Source organism: Neomonachus schauinslandi, chromosome 6 (assembly GCF_002201575.2).
Source record: "Neomonachus schauinslandi chromosome 6, ASM220157v2, whole genome shotgun sequence".
Lineage (NCBI taxonomy): Eukaryota > Metazoa > Chordata > Mammalia > Carnivora > Phocidae > Neomonachus > Neomonachus schauinslandi.
Window position 1 is genome coordinate 154,232,920 of NC_058408.1, and position 22,959 is coordinate 154,255,878.

The 22,959-nt window shown below is 60.1% G+C and overlaps 1 protein-coding gene across 1 annotated transcript; it reads left to right on the plus strand.

Annotated features, from left to right (window-relative positions):
• Positions 1-1,951: 1,951 nt before the first annotated feature.
• ADGRA1 (adhesion G protein-coupled receptor A1) lies at positions 1,952-22,959 on the plus strand. Its single transcript, XM_021703866.1, has 5 exons — positions 1,952-2,073; positions 3,310-3,433; positions 8,192-8,337; positions 21,092-21,190; positions 21,771-22,959. Exons 1-5 carry the CDS (start codon positions 2,024-2,026, stop codon positions 22,957-22,959), a joined length of 1,608 nt encoding a protein of 535 aa, XP_021559541.1. The 5' UTR covers positions 1,952-2,023.

Consider the following 22,959-nt stretch of genomic DNA (forward strand, 5'->3'; position numbering starts at 1 on the left):
TCCACCAAGAAAGGAAGCAGCTTGAGCTCTTGGACACACTGCCTTCCCAGCCGTGGCAAGGCCAAGGGCCCTTCAAGGGCATTTCTGTCCTTTTCCCGCATGACTCAGGCTGACACCATCCTGGAGGAGCACCGGCGGCTTCCCGCTGTCCCGACCGCCCAGGGAGGAGCCCATCACAGACCCAGAGCCCGCGTCGGCTGGGGGGGGGGGGGGGTGTGCATCCGCCTTGGGCACAGCTGGCAAGGCTGCAGACCATCCCCCAGACCACCAGCCTGGTGTCACAGCCGGGCAGCTCAGTGTGGTCTCACAGGGGACACCCAGGCAGCCCTCTATGGGCACCAGCCCCCACCCGCCCTCCCCAAGCCGGGCAGGTCCTGGCGGCCGTGGGAGCAGAGCGAGTGGCTCAGAGCATGAGCTGAGGGTCAAGAAAGGGTTTCACCCTCTGACCTGGAAAGTAGGAACAAGAGCAGTCACCTAATGGGGTGTATCTATCGGCTATGGTGACCGCAACCAGTACCTGGTGTGGGGGGGGGGCTGGAAGCAGCACCCGGAAGGTGGCGGAGAGCCATAACCAGCTCCTGGGGCGGGGGGGGGAGGGGAGCGGGAACGGGCTGCTGGGGGCAGGGGGGGTGGAGGGGGGCTGGAAGCAGCTCTTGGAAGGTGGGGGAGAGCCATAACCAGCTCCTGGGAGCGGAGTGGGGAAAGAGGGGGCCGTAACCAGCACCCTGGGGTGGAGGGCAGCCATAACCAGCGCCCCAGGCAGAGCAGGTTAAAATACAGAACTGTCTCTCAGTCCTGGAGCCTGGAAGCCCAAGGTCAAGGTGTCACAGGGTTGTTTCTCCCGAGGACACCCTCCTGGACATGTGGACAGCTGCCTTCTCGCTGCCTTCTCGCCGTGTCCCCCAATGGCCTTCCCTCTGTGCACAACCATGTTGTGTCCTAGTCTCCCTCTTATAAGGAGGTGGGTCCTATCGAACCAGGCCTCACCCTATGACCTCTTGTGACCGTAGTCACCCCCATAAAGGCCCGCCCCCACTGCAGTCACGTGGGGCACAAGCACTCCAACCCCTGAATCGTAGGTATAGGTTTCAGTCCACAGCAGGGTTTCCCTGTGACTCGGCGAGTTACAACACATGAAGGTTCTGGAGCATTGCTCAGTGCCTGTCAGAGGTCAGAGGTCAGAGGTGCCTAAGGCCAGGGCTCCCGTCGGTGCCTCTGCCGCCCACACAGCAGGGGAGGGTCTTACCCTTGGGGCCCTCTCCTCCAGCGTGCAGAAATCACCAGACTTGGTTGCTGGGTGCCCGGCGGGCTGTGCGAGGCCCGCCCACGTGGCGCTGGGTTCTGCTGCCACCTTTTCTGTTGGCGGCTCGGGAACCCGGTCCCGGCACAGGTGAATCTCGGGGATGCGTATGCCGACACCACGGGAGCGCCCCCCACCGGTCTGATGGACAAAAAGACAAACCTCCCTCAGTTCACGCGTCCAGCCGGGAGCCTGGCCCCTCAGCTTCACATCCCCGTGGGAAACGCGTTCCCCCTTGACCTCTGGCCTTTGCCCCTGGGCTGCGATGCTCCCCAGAGGGCCTCGGGGCCGCGCCATCCCATCAGAGCGACTGCTCTCTCTGCAGGACTGGAGTCGGCTCCAGGGACGTGACCTGGAATTCTCCTGGGAGATGCTGTAGAGCAGAATCTCAGTGTGCCTGAGGCCGGGAAGTGGGGCTGGGGGCATTTGCTATGGTCGCTGGCTCGCTGCACGGCTCCGTGCAGACCTCGTGGCATCTGGGGCCCTCAGACAGGTGCATTCCCGGGAGGCAGGGCGCCCGTCACAGACCTCTGCTGGACTCCGCAGACACCCAACAGCTTGCAGGGGAGGGGCCGGACGTGGGGCTCCAGGCAGCTCAGCCAGGTGCATGGTTCCTGCTCACACGGTCTGCTGTGTTCTTCCCAGGATTTGAAGACCGTCCTCTCCCTGCCCCAGTACCCGGGGGAGTTCCTGCACCCCGTGGTGTACGCATGCACTGCCGTCATGCTGCTTTGCCTCCTCACCTCTGTCGTCACCTACGTCGTGCACCAGAAGTAAGGCCCCACTTTGCGTCAAGATCGCCCGCTTTCACCGTCAGACGCGAACCCCACAGTGAGACCGACCCTCACGTAGCAGGAGGTCCCCAGAAGGCGCCTCATAGACCACCTGCCTAGCACCGGGGTGGCCCTGGCTGCAGCCGAGCGTGGCCAAGGGCTCAGGGACCGCCATGCCCTTCCACTCCAGGCCTCCATCAGGGTCTTCTCACAGTGGCCTGTGTTCTCACCTGTCAGGTAGAATAGGTTCTTCCTCCAATGGCCCCGCGTCTGTTCAGGGGCTCCAAGAGCCCACATCCTTGGGAAGTTAACAGTAGCTGCCAGAACCCTCACACACCTTCGCATTGTGCCTTTTAATCACAGGGGGAGGGGGACGTCGTTGTCTTTCTTCTGAGCTGGTTTCCTAGCCACCTCTGCCTGCAAGAGGGGATGACCTGGGTGTGTCTGCGTCACTGGCAGATGCACTGGGAAATGTGAGGAGGGGTCTCTGTCCTGGTCAGGGTCAAGCCCAGAATCAAAGTCATGAGCAAAGCCTAGACTGTGGCCGTAACCACAGTGATGAGAAGAGTCTTGGGCGCGTCCAAGACTACAGTCATGGGGAGGGGGTTTGGGCGCGTCCAAGGCCACGGTCATGGGGTGAGGCTTGGGCGTGTCCAAGACTACAGTCATGGGGTGAGGCTTGGGCGCGTCCAAGGCCACAGTCATGGGGAGGGGCTGAGCAATCCTTGCCATGGCGATAGTGGAGATGGTCGCAGCCGTAGACAACATCCTAGTCCAGGGACAAGCGTGGCTATAGGGTCTTGCTCACAGTCAGCCACAGTCATGCCCTCTTCTCGAAGTACCAGACATCTGCACAGAGAGGGAAGAACTCCGTCCTGGGAACCAGGAGGTGTGGCCAGGGCGTCCCTCCCACCCTCTGTCTCTGTGACCAGACAAGCCACAGAGCCTCAGGGCTTCAGCGTCAGCATCTGGCCAATGACCAGGTTCAAGATTTCTCAAAACCCTTCCAGTCAGAGCATTCCAGATTGATATAACACAAAAGCGTCCAACAGATGCACACTAAGCATGCCCCTATGTCTGTCCCTCCACCTGGTCCTTTGGGTGTGCTCCCCCAAACCCCGCGCAGTCACACCTTGGTGGTCTTCAGCTCAGTCCCTGGGTGGACAGAGCATGGATTTGGCTAAGGGGGGCTCACCTGCACGCCAGGTCCTGATGGGAAATCTCCATTTCCCGTAGCACCATCCGGATCAGCCGGAAAGGCCGGCACACGCTCCTGAATTTCTGCTTCCACGCGGCTCTGACCTTCACAGTGTTTGCCGGCGGCATCAACCGCACCAAGTACCCGATCCTGTGCCAGGCGGTGAGTGCTGCCCGTGTCCTCATTTTGTTACAAGATGAAGTGTTTATCTGCCCTGCTTCCAAAGGGGAAATCTGTGATCATTGTCTTGTTTATGAAATAACACCGGGGTATTTGTCCAGATGCATCTCCCGGAGGGAACCATTCAACGTCCAGGGAGCCTGTATCATGGCCTCTCCCCGACGTGAGGCCCATTGTTTCGCTCAGCACTGGGTCCTGTCAGAGAATTTGTTTTCCACTTGACCAGCTAACTGGACGTTCACTGTCCGGCAAACGGTGCTGGTCCCGGGAATAGGGGTGGGGGCTGCCCTCCCACAGAGACTGGTGGGGCAGGAGTACGGAGACGGGGCCACCTGCTGCCCCACCCCCGCCAGGTAAGGATCCACAGCTGCTGATGCCAAGGCTCTGGCGCCAAGAGGTGACCAGGGAGTCCCGGCCACAGAGTCCCAGCCCCCACGTGGAACCACGGCAGACCTCACGACCTCACTCTGGAAGGTCCTGCTCCCCTCTCAGGTAAAAGAGGGACTTCAGAGCATTGCAGCATTGAGAACAAGTCACCAAAGGGTCTTCTTCCCTCCCTGTGGCCTCACCTGGCTTTTCTTTCTTTCTTTATTTTTTTTTAAGATTTTATTTATTTATTTGAGACAGAGAGCATGAGAGAGAGAGAGCACATGAGAGGGAGGAGGGTCAGAGGCAGAAGCAGGCTCCCTGCTCGATGCGGGACTCGATCTAGGGACTCCAGGATCATGACCTGAGCCGAAGGCAGTTGCTTAACCAACTGAGCCACCCAGGCGCCCCTCTTTAAAAAGGGGGAAATAGGGCGCCTGGGTGGCTCAGTCGTTAAGCGTCTGCCTTCGGCTCAGGTCATGATCCCAGGGTCCTGGGATCGAGTCCCACATCGGGCTCCCTGCTCGGCAGGAAGCCTGCTTCTCCCTCTCCCACTCCTCCTGCTTGTGTTCCTGCTCTCGCTGTCTCTCTCTCTGTCAAATAAATAAATAAAAATTTTTAAAAAAAAAAAAAATAAAAAGGGGGAAATACCAGTTGGTTCTGACAGAGCTCAGAAGAGGCCTTTCCCCCAGTGGTCAGCCTGGTTCCCTGTTTTACCGAGTGTGGCCCAGGCCCAGGAGAGGAGGCCCCAAACCCAAGTTTCTCCGTGCACTCCTCCAGCTCCTTGCCCAGCCCCCCTGCTCATTCGTGGCCCCAGCTCAGCCCAGCTGGACAGTGACCTCTATGTGGACAGTGACACCCAGGTAGTTTCCTCCAATGCGAACAGTGGCCTCCAGGGTGGACAGTCTCCTCCAGATAGACAGTGACCCCCAGGTGAATAGTCCCCTCCAGATGGACAGTGACCTCCAGGGTGGACAGTCCCCTCCAGATGGACAGTGACGTCCAGAGTGGACAGTCTCCTCCAGATGGACAGTGACCTCCAGGGTGCATGGTCCCCTCCAGATGGACAGTGACCTCCAGGGTGCATGGTCCCCTCCAGATGGACAGTGACCTCCAGGTGCCCGGTCCCCTCCAGATGGACAGTGACATCCAGAGTGGACAGTCCCCTCCAGATGAACAGTGACCTCCAGTTGCACGGTCCCCTCCAGTGCCCAGGCAGGAGCCAGATAGGGGCTGCCCCATGGACTAAAGAGCATCTTACCAAGGACTCACCTCTTGGGTTTCTGCCATCGGGGGTGTGTGTCTGCCTGGGCCACATGGAGCGAAGCTCTTGGCCTGGCGTCCACGGGCTTTCATGTTGCTCCCTTACAGCCTTTGTTCTGTGAATTAAACATTTATTGATGGCTGTGGGAGCCACGGGGGCCTAATTACCTGACACTCGGGGGCACCAGCGCTGACCTTGATTACAAGATGACCTGTCCCCTGCACAGATGGCGGACAACTCCCCCCGGGTGAGAGGCTGCTCCTGCAGGGGGGCCCTCGGGAAGAATCGGGCAGTGAGATCCTGCTCTGGAGCCCTGACACCGGCAAGCCGTCATGCTTGCCCTGAAAACCGGGAACTGTGCCCATGCTCCAGGCCCGATGGGGACTCCTGGAGGCCGGGTGTCCTCACGGCATCTGAGGCCCAGCCGGTTAGCCGGGTAGACACCCTAGGGATGGCGCAGGCCTGGTCAGGTCCAGAGAGGCAAGGTCTATAGAGATGACATTAGTGTGAGAAATGGTTGGTTGTCTGGTGGTGACAACCCTCAGGCCCCCGGTCAGAGGGGCCAGCCGATGAGCTCTGGAGTAGGTGCAACCCTAACCTCCCAACTATGTTTCCACAAGGTGGCAGGGGCATGACTCTTTCACTCATTCATTTGCAAGCATGCATCAGGCCCTGACCCACCTAAGGGAGCAAAGCTACTCGAGCCCTGGCTGGGCTGTCCTGCTCTCCAGCAGGCAAGGAGGGATAGAGGGCCGCGTGTGCATTCGAGAGGACAGAGCTAAGGCCCAGGTGAGGGAATGGGGGGCCAGCCAGCCCTCAGCGTCACTCTCCCTGGGACTCCCCCAACATTTCTGGAACGCAGGTGTGTGCTCTGCAGACACCGACAGAGCGTCGGTTACTATTACGGAGGCTACTCCTGGCTCACCCAGCATGCCCGGCTCTGCCCACTACTCGCTGGAGAGGAGGCAGGCCCAAGGAGGCGCAGCTGGACCGCCGGGGCATCAGAAGATGGGATAGTGAGCTTTAATGTGTTGATGTGACTGGTGGTGGGGCCAACATCTGGTCAGACATCACTCTGGGTGCGTGTGTGCAGGTGCCCTCCCCATTGTAGGGCTCGTCCACTCCCCTGGGGCCTAGGGACAATGGCAGAGGAGGGAGGGATGCTCTCTGCCTGTCCAGGCTGGGACATCGGTGTCCAGCCCCTGGACTCAGCTCTCCTGGGCCTCCGGCTTCCCCGCCACAGATATCAGATGTCTCAGCTCCCACATTTATGAGCCAATTCATCCTAGCAAACATGGTTTTCCCCTGGTGGGCAGCCAGGCCTGCCCCGCCCTGACAAGGGACAGCTCGCCACCACCCTGGCGCCTGAATACGGGACGCCCTGGACCACTTCCCTGTCCAGGTATGGCTTGGACTCAGGGTAAGATGATGCACAGCACGTGGCCCAAAGCTCTGGTCGGCTGGAGAACAGATGGTTGCTGTGGCAACAAGATGACCGGGAATCTCATTAAGGTCCTAAGTGACATCATGAACACAAAGAGCCGGCCGCTGGTGGTCCCACGTGATAATGTGCGGCAGCGCTGGCCCTGGGTCGGCGGTGTGACGGCCGGCGACTGCCTCCTTCCCAGGAGGGCTGCAGCCTTGTCTGGCAGCCTGGACGGGGTCCCTACAACCTCTCCCTGTGTCCAGCCTGGAGGGGGTGTCTGGGAGGCGGAACACCGTCCAGGCGAGGCTCCGAGCAGCTGGACAGCAACAGAACGAGCGCCCCCACCCCGACCCCGAAGCTCCTCCGAGGACTTCCGACTATTCCTATTCTTCGGTGATGGCAGCCACACTGCTGTCCCCGAACAGAGAGACGGACCACCCTTCTGTCGAGGGCGAGGCGGACGTGGCCCCTTTCTCCCTCTGGTTCAGGTGCAGAGGTGCTCGCGCCCCAGTTCCCCGGCCAGGCTGAGGAAAAGGTTGGGCTTGCCACGTGTGTGCAGGGAGCCCACCTGAAACCACAGACAGCTCTGGGGATCCCAACCCACCCATCCCGTTCTCATCGATTATTCTTTTTTTTTTTTTAAGTTTTATTTATTTATTTGAGAGAGAATGAGATAGAGAGAGAGAGCATGAGAGGGGGGAGGGTCAGAGGGAGAAGCAGACTCCCTGCCGAGCAGGGAGCCCGATGCGGGACTCGATCCCGGGACTCCAGGATCATGACCTGAGCCGAAGGCAGTCGCTTAACCAACTGAGCCACCCAGGCGCCCCTCATCGATTATTCTAGAGCTTTCTAAGAAGTGAAAATTGAACTCTGGATTTGATAAATCATTATAATGCAATGTTAGCTTTATTCAGATAATCTTTGTATTCCTTAAACATCTATGCCCTTTCCAATTACAGCCATAATTTACTTGTCTTTGTGAAATGTCAGGTTACTGCTTCATAGGTAACCAGGTGGAGACCAAGGAGGGGAAAGCATCATTAGCTAAGGAACTAAGTGCAGCCAGGGACCAACTTGGGCAGCTGCTGATAGCAATGAGCAACTCGGCCTTGTGGGGAGTGGACTTCAGCCTCTGATCCTGAAAGTGTTTTATGTCATACACACACCCCAACACCAGCCTACTGGGGAGACCCCCTGCTGTAGGACTGCCCCGCCCTTCACTTGGTGACACCTGTGTGGGGCCGAGCCCAGAGGAAGTCCTCCCTGGAGCCCTCAGGGTCCCACGTCTGGGCCACGCTGACCCTAGGCACATGTGCACAGGCCCACGTGTGGGCACGGTGGCATGCTGCTGAGGGGCACGTATGTGGTCAGCCTCACGTGGACCACCCCAGGGGTATTGTGTGCACAGGCCCGTGTGCTCCCCAGCACCATCTCTCCAGAGGACAGCAAAGCTAACCAGCTTTGCTGCCCACACACCTCCCCGTGAAGGGGGACATCTGCCCTGAGTGGGGACCCCCCGTGCCCTCCTGCTGGTCTCATTCCCTGTCGCTACCGAGCTGCCTCCTGAAAAAGCAAAGGGAGTGGGAGGGCTCAGACCCAGGCCTTGGGGAACTCGCAGTCTCCAAGGGCAGCAGGCTGGGGGAGATGCCCCATGGAGGCGCAGCTGACCAGCTTCTCCCCGCAGGTGGGCATCTTGCTGCACCACTCCACACTGGCCACCATGCTGTGGATCGGGGTGACCGCCAGGAACATCTACAAGCAGGTGACCAAGAAGGCCCCACCGTGCCCGAGCGCAGACCACCCGCCATACCCCAAGCAGCCCCTGCTCAGGTACCCAAGCTCACACATGCTTGGCCACCTCCACCACACTGGTCCTCGGCTAGCAAAATGGTTCACAGGGAAACTTGGGGTCCAAGGACGAGCCAGTCTGCACAGGTGGCCAGGGTTGGGGCGGGGCACTGGGGGCAGGGTGGGGTGCCGGAGATGGGATGTCGGGGTGCTGGGGTAGAGCGGTGTGCTGGGGGCTGGAGCCACAGGTGAGGGGGCCAGTGTGTCCCTCTGCCTGCTGGGCGCGTCTCTGTGCAACTGAGCTCCACGCCACAAGGGGCTGCGGTGGAGACAGCTCTGGGTGGTGGATCCGTGCTCCGGCCTTGGCAGCGGTTCGTTCATGGGTCTCAGTGAGCTGAGGCACCTGCTCATTAGCTGGGAGAAACTGAGGCGGCTCAGTCGCCAATCCCAAGGTGGCCATGTGGCCTGGGCCTTTCAAGGCTGGGTGGCAGGTGGGTTTGGAGACTGTTACTTGGTCAAGCTGGGAGGGCTCATGGTGGGCAGGTGGTCCCCGTGAGGGGCAGCTGATGCCACTGTTAGGCTGTGGCCTGGGCCCTGGGCCCTGGGCCATGGACACCCAGCCCCTTGGACTGAACTCTGTCCAGGTCCAAATTTGAAGGGCCATCGGGGAATACCTCAGTGCACCTAAAACTCATCAGAAGAACTCATTTTGAGGCAGATAAAACAATGCCCTGTGTTGTTTAATAAATAAGGTGACCTCCACCAGAGGTTTTTCTGACCCTGAGTTTCTGGAGCTAGCCGACCCTTTGCCACACACCTAGCAGGGCCCATGGTGCTCGCTGCTGACGTGGGCTAGGGAGGCAGGGTGTCCATACCTCGTTCCTCTTGCCAGGGAGGTCCCGTTCCCTAGGGTTTAAGAATCACTCTCAGAATGAATGTCCTGGTCTGTCATTGATTGAAAAGCTGCCTGGCTTTTTGAAGAATGACATGGAGGCCTCAGAATATTCTGGAGGCTTTTTCTCTGATGGTGTCACATGTACATAATGAACCAGACTCCCAGGTGCCCCAGGGAGCAGTGGGCCCCGGGCCTCAGGGGGCATGTGTCCCAAGGGCTATGGGCTCTGTGGGCATGTGCCCCATGGGCTGTGGGCTGCGTGGACATGTGCCCCGTGGGCTGGAAGCCTCATAAGCATGTGCCCTGTGGGCTGTGGGCTCCATGGGCATGTGCCCCATGGGCTTTGGGCTCCATGGGCATGTGTCCCTTGAGCTGTGGGCTCCATGGGCATGTGCACCTAAAACTCATCAGTGGGCTGTCCTGTGGGCTGTGGGCTCCAGGCTCCGTGGGTCTGTGTCCTGTGGGCTCTGTGGGCATGTGTCCCGTGGGCTGTGGGCTCCGTGGGCATGTGCCCCGTGGGCTGTGGGCTCTGTGGGCACATGCCCTGTGGGCTGTGTGCCCCGTGGACATGTGCCCCGTGGCCTGTGGCCTCATAGGCATGTGTCCCTCGGGCTGTGGTCTCCAGGCTCTGTGGGTATGTGTTCCGTGGGCTGTGGCCTCATGGGCATGTGTCCTGTGGGCTCCGTGGGTATGTGTTCCATGGGCTATGGGCTCTGTGGGCATGTGTTCCTTAGGCTGTGGGCTCCATGAGCATGTGCACCTAAAACTCATCAGTGGGCTGTCCTGTGGGCTGTGGGCTCCAGGCTCCATGGGCCTGTGTCCCGTGGGCTGTGACCTCATGGGCATGTGTCCTGTGGGCTCCGTGGGCATGTATTCTGTGGGCTCTGGGCTCCATGGGCATGTGTCCTGCAGGCTCTGTGGGCATGTGTCCTGTGGGCTGTGGGCTCTGTGGGCATGTATCCCATGGGTTCCGTGGGCTCTGTGGGCATGTGTCCTGCGGGCTCTGTAGACATGTGTCCTGTGGGCTCCGTGGGCATGTGTCCTGCGGGCTCTGTGGGCATGTGCCCCATGGGCTGTGACCTCATGGGCATGTGTCCCTTGGGCTGTGGTCTCCAGGCTCCGTGGGTATGTGTTCCATGGGCTGTGGCCTCATGGGCATGTGTCCCGCGGGCTCCGTGGGCATGTGTCCCATGGGCTGTGGGCTCAGGGGGCCCAGGACTGGAGGTGCATGGGCTCGGTGGCTGTGCACTAAGCTGGCTGTGTCACACCTGCTGGTCACTCTGGGACCTGTGCTGTTCCTGCTGTCCTGTCTGAAAACCACTGTGACCTCTCCCTCCATGTCCCCTTCTTTGGTACAGAAGCTTGACCTTGGGGGGCGGGGGGGGTGTGATTCCAGCAGCTCCCTAGGTGACGACCCCTCTGGCAGGATGAGGTGCTGGAGAGTGGGGACACTGGCTCTGGACTCTGCGGAGGGCCTGCCCTCCTCCACTGCCTTCTCTGGCCAGGCCTGGCCTGGGGGTGGCGGTGGGGACCCTGAAGGCTGGGGGCCAGAGTCTTTCCTCCCACACCCCCCTGGACTTGCCATCTGCCCTCCAGCCACAGGCATCCTTACCAGCGATGCTCTTCCTACTGGCCCCCCGTAGGCATCCTTGTATCCGTGTCCCCGACCACACTCCCAGCACGGGATGTAGCTCCTGAGTCTTCAGGGGAGGGGAGAGCCCCCAGGCTCCGCACTGCCGGGCCTCGCCCTACGCTGAGCAGAGTAGTACAGCAGGGCCCGCTGACCCATGGCGGGGCCCAGAGCTGGGTATGCGGCCGGCAGGCAGGCAGGCCTGTGTCCTCCCTGCTCTGCAGTTTTCCGATGAGAAATAAAAAGAAAGTAGCTGTGGGTTCGGACCCTCTGTGTGAACTCAGAACAGTTTTTTGAGAAACAAGAAGCCGACTGTCTCACTTCTCACATTGACCTCGCTGCAAGGTGACCGCAGAGATGCGGCAAGGGGTCTGCCAGGGCCCTCGCTTTCCCTGCGGCCCACACCAGGGTCTGTCCGCTCGCTCCACAGGCCCCCTCTGCACCGCTTTGGGGGAAACCAGGACCATTTAGAGATTTCAAGGCAACCACATTCACGTAAAGTTTTACAGGACGCTAGAGAGGAAGAACATTTTGGGCCTGACTCTCCCTCCTGCCTGAGCCCTGGGGGCGGTCCCCACTCAGCAGAGGGACCGCCAGGGCTGAGCCCCCAAGTCCGGGCGTTAGATGCTCTGCCTTCAAGTCAGGGCCGGCTCAGGAGCAGAGGGGACAGAGGGCTCTCGTGTTTCAAGATTGTTTTATCTATTCAGGGTCCCTTGCAATTCCATATGAACATTAGGATCCGTTTTTCCATCTCTGCAAAAATGGCCACTGGAGTTTTGATGGAGCTTGCCTGGACCCTACAGATCCCTTCAAGAAGAGTCATTGACACGGTAACATTAACAGCATCTGATCCGTAAACACAGACAGCTCTCCATGTCCGCAGGTCTGTGTGATCTTTGCTAGCGACATCAACAGCTTCCAGCGCACACGTCCTGCCCCGTCTGGGTTAGATTTCTTTCCTAAGGACTGCTTTTATGCTATTGTAATGGGCCTGTCTCCTCATCTTCAGGTCGATCGTTGCTTACAGGCAGAAATGCAACTGAATTTTGTGTGTGGGTCTTGTGTCCTGAAGATTTGCTGAATTTGTTCACGAGCTCTGGGAGCTTTCCTATGGATTCCTTCCGTGGGTATGTGGTCCCATCATCGGCATACGGGGACACCTGTCCCGTCTGGATGGCTTTTAAGTTTAATTCTTCCTGCAAGATCGCTCTGGCCGGGACGTCCAGCATAATAGGAGCCTTCTCTCTCTCTCTCTCTCTCTCTCTCTCTCTCGGTCGGTCCGGCTAGTGGTTGGCCAGTTTTGTGGACTGTTTTAAAGAACCCACGTGGGGTTCATCCATTTCCTGTGTGGTTTCCTCTTCTCTATTTTACGACCTCTGCCCCAGTCCGCACCGCTCCTGTCCGCCTGCTAGCTGGGAGTTCACTTTGCTCGTCTTATTTCTAGCTCCCTACGGTGTAAAGTTAGACTAGTTTGAGGCCTTTCTGCCTTTATCGTACATGGTCACAGCTACGGATTTCCCTTGAGGCAATGCTGTTGCAGTGTCCCATGATTCGGGCATGTTTTGTCACTCGTTTTAATATTTTCTGATTTTCCTGTGAGTGTTTTCTTTGGCCCGTTGGCTGTGTAGCATGCTGTTTAATTTCCACAGACGGTTAGGTTTCAGGGCGGGGGCCTCTCGAGACCTGTGCCAGCTCCAGTGGGGAGTTGAAGGAAGGAAAGTCCAGCTCCACCAACGTGGCCCGTGGCTTGGGGTGGACGTCCCCGTTACTGTGACGGGAGACACTAGTCCCTCATTCCTGCCCGGGGCTCAGGTATGGCTGTCGGCTGAGTGTGAATCCCGTCCCTGCCCTCAGCCCTGGCTCGGCCTCCTGCTGGGGTGTCACCGCCTACAACCAAGGGGTGACACTGGAAGTGCCGCCCTAGGCCTTGGAGGCGTGGCTTGGGGACAGGATAGACTCAGAGCCTCAGCTTGGGGTGCGGGTCCCAGCTGGATGCTCTTTCTCAAGCAGGAGGGCGAGGTCCTCGGGCAAGGCCAGTGTTGGGAAGTGCAGGATGCATTTTGGAGGATGATGACCTTGGGGGGAGGGCGTGAGAGGGTCGGCCCGAGAGAGGAGCCGCTCTGCGGGGGCAGGACTGGGTGACAGACTCAGGAAGACTGCCAGCCCCAGCGACCCACCACCAGGGCCTCTCTGAGGCAAGGACATTGCACCTTGCCCATCACGTGGACTCTCTTTCAAGACACCCCAAGGGTCTCTGCGGCCAGACCCAGCCCCATCCCACTGGGGCCACGCCAGTGTCCACATGCTCCTGGATCCAGACCTTCATATGCCATGGCGGCTGATGCCTCTCCCTGGGGCTCCTGACAAAACCAACCAGTGCGTCCATGAGGAAAGAGCCCCAACCCCACGTCCCCAGTTCAGCATCCCATCGTCCATGTCAGAAAGCTAGCGAGGTGGGCTCCCTGCCCCCGCCTGGTGGTCGGACCCCATGGCGGGCGCCCCGCTGTCTCTGACACCTGGCCTGGCAGCCGAGGGGAAGCTGTCTGCCATGCCCGGTCTCCTTTCTCTCTTGTTACAGGAGTTTTGTTCCCTTAGTGCCCGGCTTCTTGGCCGCGCCGCTTCGAGGAAGGAAGAGGTAGACCAGACGAAGAGTGCTGGGCAGCAGAGCAAAGTTTATTGAGCCAGAGTACAAAGCTCCCCGAGAGGGCTGCCAGGTTCCCGTTCCGATTTCGGGGGGTCTTATAAGCTCTTTCCAGGACCTTGAGAGCGGGCCCCCTGTGGATTCGCACCAAGGTGTTGCCAATCAGGGCTTTCATCACGCCCCCGTCTCCCGTGCTCATGGGTCTCGGTGGGCTGATACCTGGAGACTAACTGCCTCAGCTTGTGACAGCGACCAACGTTTCCTGGTTAGTGCCTTTGTTTCGGGTTGTGCTGCCAAAGTCACCCCTGCAGAGGCTGCTGGACAGGATGCTATCGTGGTCTTGTCTGAGCGGTCAAACGGGACGCTAGTGCGGTTTTGGCTGAGCTGTCCCGGCTCCCTGCTTTCCTGCTGGGGACCCCGGCCCTGATGACCTACATGTCCGATGAACTCCTAACATGGAGGCCCCTCAGACGCACGCCCACCGTTGCTCACAGGTGACCACACATGAGGAGAGGTGTGGCCAACACGTGGCAGGAGGCAGGCGCTTGGATTTTAAGGTCCGGTTTCCGGCAGCTCTGGGGGGCTTGCTAGTTGCTAGCTGTATGCTCGCAAACTGGGATTTCTTAAACGGCCCATTTACATCATCAAAGCCGGCCCAGAAGAGCCCTGTGGCTGGAAAGTCCACGTCTGGCAAACCATCACTGCCGCTAAGTACTGGTGAGTGGCCGGCCCTGCCCTGCTGGACACGCATCCTCCTGGGCCCGTCCCTCTTTCTGATGGACACGGGGTGCCACAGAGTCCCTGCTCCACCAGCATCCACAGCTGCCTGTCCTCGGAGAGGCAGACGCCAAGGTGACAAGTCCTGCGGGCCCACAGCTGCCAGTACCAGGGCCAACCCCCCTGCTCCCCCGCTGCTGACACCTGCTCGTTTGGTGGCAGAGAGAGAGCCGGGGCTGCGTGGGAATAAACGGGCAGGGATCTCAGCAGGGGTTGGAGGGGTCCCAGCCCCACGCTGCTGACCCTGGCCAGCCCTGACGCAGGCTTCCAGATGGTTCTCTGGTCTCCACCTCCAGAACTCCCGGGTTCTCATTAAAGGGCAGGCTCCCAGGAGGCCTCCTGCTTGGACACAGGGCCCATCCTCACGCATCCCCGGTGTAGCGCCCTGACCTGTCACATTCAGCACCCGGCCCCGTGTGGGCCCTCTGCGGGTGTGTGCGTGGGCACGTGCATGCATTGCACACTCCCTGAGCTGAGCCGCACGGGAACAGGGCGTGTGGTGTGGACGGTGCCCCTGACTTTCCAGGGGGGCTAAGACCGGGCCGTGTCCTGTGTGCCAGGAGTTGGCAGGTGCGTGGCAGCAGAAGTGTGGCCTGGTCTCCTGGGTGTCAGGAGCTGCCGGAGGGCCCTGTGCCCACTGCCTGGAGTTCCGCCGGGTCCCAGGAGCTGGTCTGTTCCCGCTGCACGCCTGGTTCCAGTCGGCCGCGGGCGTGTGTGCAAGCCGGGGCCCGTGTCTGAGGTTGTCCCAAGGCCCAGCACAGTGGACAGTAGGGTGCTGCCCTCCCACCACCAGCACCACAGGCTCAGGGAGAGATCTGCTCCTTTCTCTTTCTTGATTGTTTTGTTTTGTTTTTTTAAATAGAACATTGACCCCAAAAAATGCCTAAAATGTCAGTGCATGCTTACAAAACTTGTCCTGTGCCCTTCAGGGGAAGAAACGGAAGTCTCCCCCGCCGGAAGCGTCTGGGGTCATGCCCACACCCAGCCCGCACCCCTGTCCTGTCTCTTGGGACTTTCACAGCCTCTTTTTACAGTTTCACCACCCAAGTGTGGGTCCCCAGACACTCGTTCTGTCTGCACTGATCACAAGCTGTGTGTACAGGTGGACCCACTCGACTTACACTGTTTAGATCTGGTTCTTTCACTGTGCATGGCTTTTTTCAGACCCGTCCACGTGGGTTGCATCTGGCCAGCTGAGCTGGGCTCGGGACCGGAGTGCGGTCTATCAGCTCCCGTGGACAGGATGCCGCGGCCCGGACGCCCCGCTCCTCCCGGTGCTCACGCACACAGGCTCCCCAGCTGCCGGCCCGCAATCCACGCAGCCGCTGTGCTCCCCAGCCGCGGCCTGCACCCTGCGAGCACCATGCTCCTGCAGGCATTGGGCTTTCTCTCGGTGGAGCGCCCATTCAAGCCTCGTTCCCGTTGTCCTTCCGGTCATCTGTGTGTCTTGCTGATTTGTTGGAGCTCCTTGTGTGCTCCTCACATGAGCATGTGGCCACGTGGGTCACAAATAGCTTTTCCTACTCGCGGCTGCTAGAGGTGCGCTTGCGCTTCCTCAGTGTGACCCTCCCCAGCCCACGTCCACATCCACGTCCACATCCAGCTCCGACCCACGTGGCGCCATGGGGACGTTAAGAACCATGTATGGCTCGGGACCATATTCCTTTTCTGCTCCTGACGTAACAAACGACCACAGACTTATTGACTTAAAATGGCACATGTATTTTCTTATGGTCCTGGCAGGCAGAAACCCAAAATCGGTCTCCTGGGCTACATCCAGGTGTGGCCAGGCGGGCTCACCTGAGGCTCCAAGGGAGAGATGGTTTCTTGCCTCTTCTGGAGGCACCCACACTCCTCGTGGGCCTCCCTCTGACTCCCAGCCAGCCCTGCGGTGACCTCCCTCCCCTCTGACCTCCGCCTCCCTTGCTAGGACCCCTGCGACATCAGGCCACCCAGGCCGCCCCGGACCATCCCGGGTCCCTGCATCTGCCGCTCAGTCACATCCACACGTCCCTCCACAGCATGGGGTCAGCACACCCCGGTTCTGGGGGCCATCATCAGCCCACAGCAGGGGCGGATTTCACGTTCCTGACCATGCATATCCGCACCCACTCCACTTACTCATCAGACCACCTGACCCTAAATGCCGCTTTGCTCTGCTCTCGGGCCATCGCTGGGCTCTCCCGCCTGCCCCGCACCACTGTCCCCGTGCTCTCGGGGGGCCCAGCCAGGCCCCCACCCCCCTCTCCTCCCCAAGTGCCTGTGGCCCTGCCCTGTGTGCGTCCTAGGGTCTGGTGTGATGTCAAGGGGCAGCAGCTGGGGTTTCCTCAGGGTCCCGGTTCACCCTTCTTTCTAGAAATCCTCCCCTAAAGGAAGAAGCTGGTCTGACCCGGGAGCCAGGTGAGCTCCCAGACCTCCGGCAGACCTGCCCTGGGCGTTCTGTGTGGGGACCGGGGAACGCAGAGCCGTGAGTGGTCCTAGATGGGCCAGGGTCCTCTGGGGCTGTGCAGGGGGCCGGTCCAGTGGACAGGATTTCAACGTCACGAGAGGCGCGGGTCAGTGAGTACAGCAGGACAGGACGCCCAGGAGGAAACAACAGGAGCCCCCAAGGGAGAGGGTGTGCCTGGGGCCAACAGGTGACGGGGCAAAAGGGACCCCAGCCACGGGCCATGCTGAGGCTGGTGCAGAGTGGTCGGCATCGGGGACGGGACAGGCCCCGCAGATGTCCTGCATGTCCACCGTGCTGAATGCCCAGCGGCCGCCGCAAGAACAGCCGTCCCATGTGGGGCACCTCCTGCGGCCTGCAGTGCCCTCTGCCGACAGGAGCCGAGCTTGGCTGCCCATCCAGGGGCTTGGCAACTTGCGGCTGACGCAGCTCAGGGAGAGGCAGGGGGAGCCCCCGGACAAGGAAGAGGCACCCCCTGGCTTGAGAGGCCTGGCCAGAGGCGGTGTGAGGGGCTGTAGCCGCCTCACCCTGCAGGATATGCGCGGCCGGGGGGCTTGAAGGGCGCGGTCCCCGAGGGCCCTGGCTGCCTCTGGGCCTCCAGTTGCTGGAGGACCTGTCCGGTCCCCTGGGAACGGTGCACAGCCCCTGGGACTGGCCAGGAGTAGAGGGGGGTGTGTCGCCTGGGGGCACCCATAGGGGCCTCACCCCCGGTGCTGACAGCTTAGCCATGCCGCCCCTTTGTCTTCCTCGGGACGCCAGAGGGACCAGCTCTGCCGCTGCTGAGCCTGCTGGAGCAGAGCGAGCCTCCCACCATTCCAGTCGCAGGGCCCCCGCCTCTGTGCCGCCTCATGAGTTACAGGGACCTCGTGGCGGGAATCCCAGGCTCCTTGTCTGCCTGGAGGGCGGAGGCATGGCTCGGGGGAAAGTGGCTTTCTGCAGGTTCTGAAGGGCTTTGGGCCTAGTCAGCGCTGGGAGCAGAACCACAGACGTCCGTGGGCCAGGACCGTGCCAGGCCAGGTCCCCAAGCACACGCTCAGCTGGGGCATTCTCCTCCAGCCATTAAAAGCAAGGGGATGTTTTCCCTACAGTTTTGTCTGGCTTTGCTCACCGCCCCGCTTTGCGTGCTAGGCTGGACCCTTGAAGGGCTCCTCCACTCCCCTTCTGTACACATCAGCAGGAACAAGCCCCCTCGCTCAGGCCGCCGGGCCAGGCTCGCCGTCCCTCCCCCTGCCCCTGCAACCCTGGCCCTCTTACGCCTGCTGGGGGCTGGCTTCGCGGGACGCAAGCCCTGCTCGGAGCCCCGGCGCCCCGGGGACAGCACGCAAGCCTTTGCCGTCGATGCGGCTCAGCAGATCAAGGAGAATCCAACTGTGTCTAGTTTGCTGAGATTTCTTATGACAAATGTGTGTCAAATTCTGTCAAGTGTTTTTACTGCGTCTATAAGATAATCACATGGAGTCTCTTTATTGCATTTCCATGATGAGCTACTTCGATTTTTTTTTTTAAGATTTTATTTATTTATTTGAGAGAGAATGAGAGACAGAGAGCATGAGGGGGGGAGGGTCAGAGGGAGAAGCAGGCTCCCCGCCGAGCAGGGAGCCCGATGCGGGACTCGATCCCGGGACTCCAGGATCATGACCTGAGCCGAAGGCAGTCGCTTAACCAACTGAGCCACCCAGGCGCCCATGAGCTACTTCGATTTTATGAGTAACACACTTTGCATTTCTGCGATAAATCTTACCTGCCGTGATGTTTTCTCCTGTTGGTATAAAGTCCTCAATTCCGTCTGCTGATTCGCTGTTAGAGGGGCAGGGGTCTGTGCTCACTGGCGTTCACATGTCTCCGCTGGTTTTCGGACCAGCTCCCACTGTCCCTCAGACGGAGTCAGAAGGTGCCCCTCCTTCATTTTCTGGAAAAGCCCATAGAAGATGGATTCATGTCATCTCTTCCTTGGACGTGGGACCAGATTCCCCAGTGACACTCGAGGGGCCTGGAAGTTTCTCTGTTAGATGTTTGTGGATATTGGAATCAACCTTTTTACCAGATAGAGAGTATTCAGATTTCCTAATTCTTATCTCGCTTTTGCTAATTTATATTTTTCTCAGGGAATTTATGACTTTCATCTAAGCTGCTGAGGTGTTGGCAACGGCTCGTCTTCGCCCTGGGGAGGCGGGGGGTCTGCATCGCCCTCTTCTCCATCCCGTGAGGTGTGAGCACAGGGCTGTCCGTTTGCTGCGGACGTCCACTCTGGGCTGGGGGGTTTTCTGCACTGCTTGTGGTCTGCTCTCCTGCTCGTCCTCTCCTTCCGTCTGGGGGCTCTGCGCTTACTTGGCTCTCTTCTGCCTTGGCGCGTGGAGCCCGGGCCACGAACGCCGGGCCTCCCTGCTCGTCCCACAGAAACATTCGTTGCGGTCAATGTTCCTCCGAGCCCTGCTTCAGCTGCCTCCCAGAAATATGTTGTTTTCCTTTCTCGTTTTGTTTAAAATATTTTCTAAATTCCCTTAGGACTTCTTCTTCGACCCATGAATTATTTAAGAAATGTGTCATTTCGCTTCCAAGTATTTGTGCTTTTCTCAGTTACCTTGTTGTTACTGATGAATTGGACTCCATGGAGGTCAGACCATACACGCTGTGTGATCGCGACCCTGGTAACGCGACCCAGGCTCGTTCCACGGCACACACGTCGTCCACCATGGCGAGCGGACCACGCGCACGTGGCGGGAACGAGCGCCGCCAGTTACTGGGCGTGATGTTCCAGGAAGAGCTTTGAGGCAAAGGGAGTCATATTGTTGCTCATATCTTCAGTGTCTTTACCACCAAGAGAGGGCGTCCAGATCGCCGACCGTTATTTTGATTGTCTGCTCCGACCTGTGATTCTGTCCTCGTTTGCTTCACGTAGTTTGAGTCTCTGGCCCCATGCACGCACAGCCGCTGGGCCCTCCTGTGGGCTGTGCTGACTCCGAATAAAACGGGCTCTTTATCTCCTTCTCCGGAGTCCGTCTTCCGGTGTCAGTGCCCGCACAGCCTCTCTGCATCCCCTCCGCGGACCAGCAGCGGCCCGCCTCTGCCCGCGCCAGGGCCTCCGGTCCAGGACGTCGGATGGACTTAAGTCTCCGTTTTAACCACCTGTCCACCGGGTTTCTGGTTTTACTTCTTCTTTTCCTTCTGCTCCTCCTTTCCTCTCCTATTTTTTTCTTTTGGATTATTTTAATATTTTTCTACATTTCATTTTAATTATCTATTAGCCCTTTGCCTATTAATTTTTCATGTTGTCTTAGGGATCGAAGTCCACGGACTCTTCCCTGTATCTTTGGTGTGAGAGTCACACTAGTTCATGTAAAGTGTGCGCAGAAGTCTCACTTGTGAGACCGCCCCCCCACCACCATCTTGGTGCCAAAGACGCGGCGTCTATCAGTCAACATGTGTTAGTAACTCCACTAGGCAGCATTAGAATTCTTTCTTCAAGCAATCATATGTATTTTTTTTTAAATTAAGAGAAAACAAAATGTTCTATGTTTGCCCTAATAGTTAGATTTCTGACGCTCTCCATTCTTTGGGGTTTCTATCTGGGGCAATAGCTCTTCAGCATGAAGGACGAAACTGAGCATTTCTTGAAGGTCAGCTGGTGACAAATTCGCTCAGTTTTATTTTTGTCAGAAAATGTCTGTTTGTCCTGTTCTGAAGGACATGTTCTCTGCATATAGAATTCTGGGAGGGGTCACCCTGCTCCCGCCCATGGACCCGGGACCATGGCATTCCCCTCGTCAGGGACAAAGAGCCATTGGACCATTAGGGTGTTTGGGGCATCCGGGAGGGTGGCACCCCCTTCCGGTGATCATCTGCAAGCTGGTCCCTCGGCCACCGTGACCCTCACTCGTTCGGACCAGCATGCTCTGTGGCCAGGCACCCAGGGCAGGCGTCTGTGGCCTGTGTGCTTGGCGGTCCCTCACATTCCTGAGATCCAGCCTCAGTGGGTCGGACACTAGACACCAGAATGCCCTCAGATGGCGCTGCTGGCTGAGGCCCTGCTGGCAAGAAGGTCAGGCCATGCCCAGAGTGGGTGCCAACTCCCGTCCAGACTGCTCGCTGTCCGGGGGGGGCGGTCAGAGGCCAGATGTGTCCCAAGCAGCTGAGAAGCCAGGCTGCCAGGTAGTGCACAAAGTTGTGAGGGGGTGGGGAGGGAGGGGGGATGGGTTGGGGGAGGGGGGAGGAGGGAGATGGGGAGGGGAAAGAAGGGGAAGGGAGGGGGTTAGGTGGGGGGAGGGGGAGGCCCGGCTCTGGCAGGGGCTCCTCTGGGGGGTTGGTGCTGTCAGGACACGGGTCCCCCCTTTGCCCAAGCTGCTGGAGGCTGACCTTGGGGGCCCGGGTGGGCCTCTCAGGCACCAAGTGGGCCTTCTGCCCTCACAGGTTCTACCTTATCAGCGGAGGGGTTCCCTTCATCATCTGCGGGGTCACGGCCGCCACGAACATCAGGAATTACGGGATGGAGAATGAGGACATGCCCTAGTGAGTACTGGGCACCAAGCGGGTGGAGGCTCCTTCCCAGTGCCCTGCACCTCCCCATGCCCGGGCCACCTCGCTGTGGGGGTGCCCAGCGGGACTGCCCTCCCCCCCAGCAGACCCCGTCTCACCGAGCCCCCCTCCCTGGGCGCTATGGGCTGCTGCTCGAGACGGCTGCACCCCAGGACCAGCTCAGGGTATACACAGCCACACACAGCACCCAGAGCTCCGGCCCCTCCGGTCGTGCCCCCCACGCCAGCGCCCTCCTGGCCCGCCCGCCCCAGGCTCCTTCTCCTCGGTTGCCCCAAAAGGCCAAGCCCGCGGGACACACCGGCTCTGCTCCCTCGGGGCTCCAGCACTGGGGACACTGAGGCAGGGAGGAAAGGCAGAGAGGTGCGCAGCCAGTCCCCCAGAGCCCAGACGCCCACCACGCTGTCCCGGCCCCAACAGGACGGGCGGGCGTGTCTGTGTCTGTCTCCTCACCACGACTAAACTCACGCACCGTAGAGAACGTCCTCCCGTGACCCCAGGACGGCCAGGTGCTCAGCCCCAGCGCGACCCCTCACTGACCCCCCTCTTCCCGCAGCTGCTGGATGGCCTGGGAGCCCAGCCTGGGCGCGTTCTACGGGCCGGCGGCCTTCATCACCCTGGTCACCTGCATGTACTTCCTGGGCACCTACATCCAGCTGCGGTGCCACCCAGAGCGCAGGTACGAGCTGAGGGCGCGGCCAGAAGAGCACCAGCGGCTGGCCGGGCCCGGGGCCGGCCACAACCCCGGGGCCCGGCCGGGCTCGCCGGCCGCCTCACTGCTGCAGAACGAGCACTCGCTCAAGGCCCAGCTGCGGGCCGCGGCCTTCACGCTGGTCCTGTTCATGGCCACCTGGACCTTCGGGGCGCTGGCCGTGTCTCAGGGCCCCTTCCTGGACATGGTCTTCAGCTGCTTGTACGGCACCTGCTGTGTGACGCTGGGGCTCTTCGTGCTCATCCACCACTGTGCCAAGCGGGATGACGTGTGGCACTGCTGGTGGTCCTGCTGCCCGTCCCGCGGGGATGCCCCCTCCTCAAAGCTCGCTGCCCGCCCCGCGCTCGACACCAACGGGGACGCACTGGCGCGTGTGGCCTGCCTGCAGGACGCGCCATGTCCGGCCAAGCCGCGGGGCTTCGGCCACTGCAAGGTGACCAACCTGCAGGCTGCCCAGAGTCACATCAGCTGCCTGTCACCAGCCACGCCGTGCTGCGCCAAGATGCACTGTGAGCAGCTGATGGAGGACACGGCCCACGTCCACGTGCACGAGGAGGACGCCTTTGGGCCAGACCCGCATCCGCACAGGTGTCTCCAGGGCAGAACTAAGGCTCCCTACTTCAGCCGGCACCGGGCGGCCTCGGCGGAGCAGGGATACGCCTACCACATCCCGTCCAGCCTGGACGGCAGCCCCCGCAGCTCGCGCACAGACAGCCCCCCCAGCTCGCTCGAGGGCCCAGCGGGGGCGCACACTCCGGCCTGCTGCGCCCAGGGCGACCCCTTCCCCTTGGTCAGCCAGCCCGAAGGCAGCGACACCAGCCCGGTGCTCTATGGCTGCCCCCTGCGGCCAGGCAGGGAGTCGGCCCACGGCCCAGCACACTTCGAGATGCTCCGGAGGACACAGTCCCTGCCCTTCGGTGGACCCGGCCAGAATGGGCTGCTCAAGGGAGACATGTGTGAAGTCCTGTCCTTCAGTGCCAATGGCGTGGGCAATATCCGGACAGGGCCGTGGAAGAACGAGACCACTGTGTAG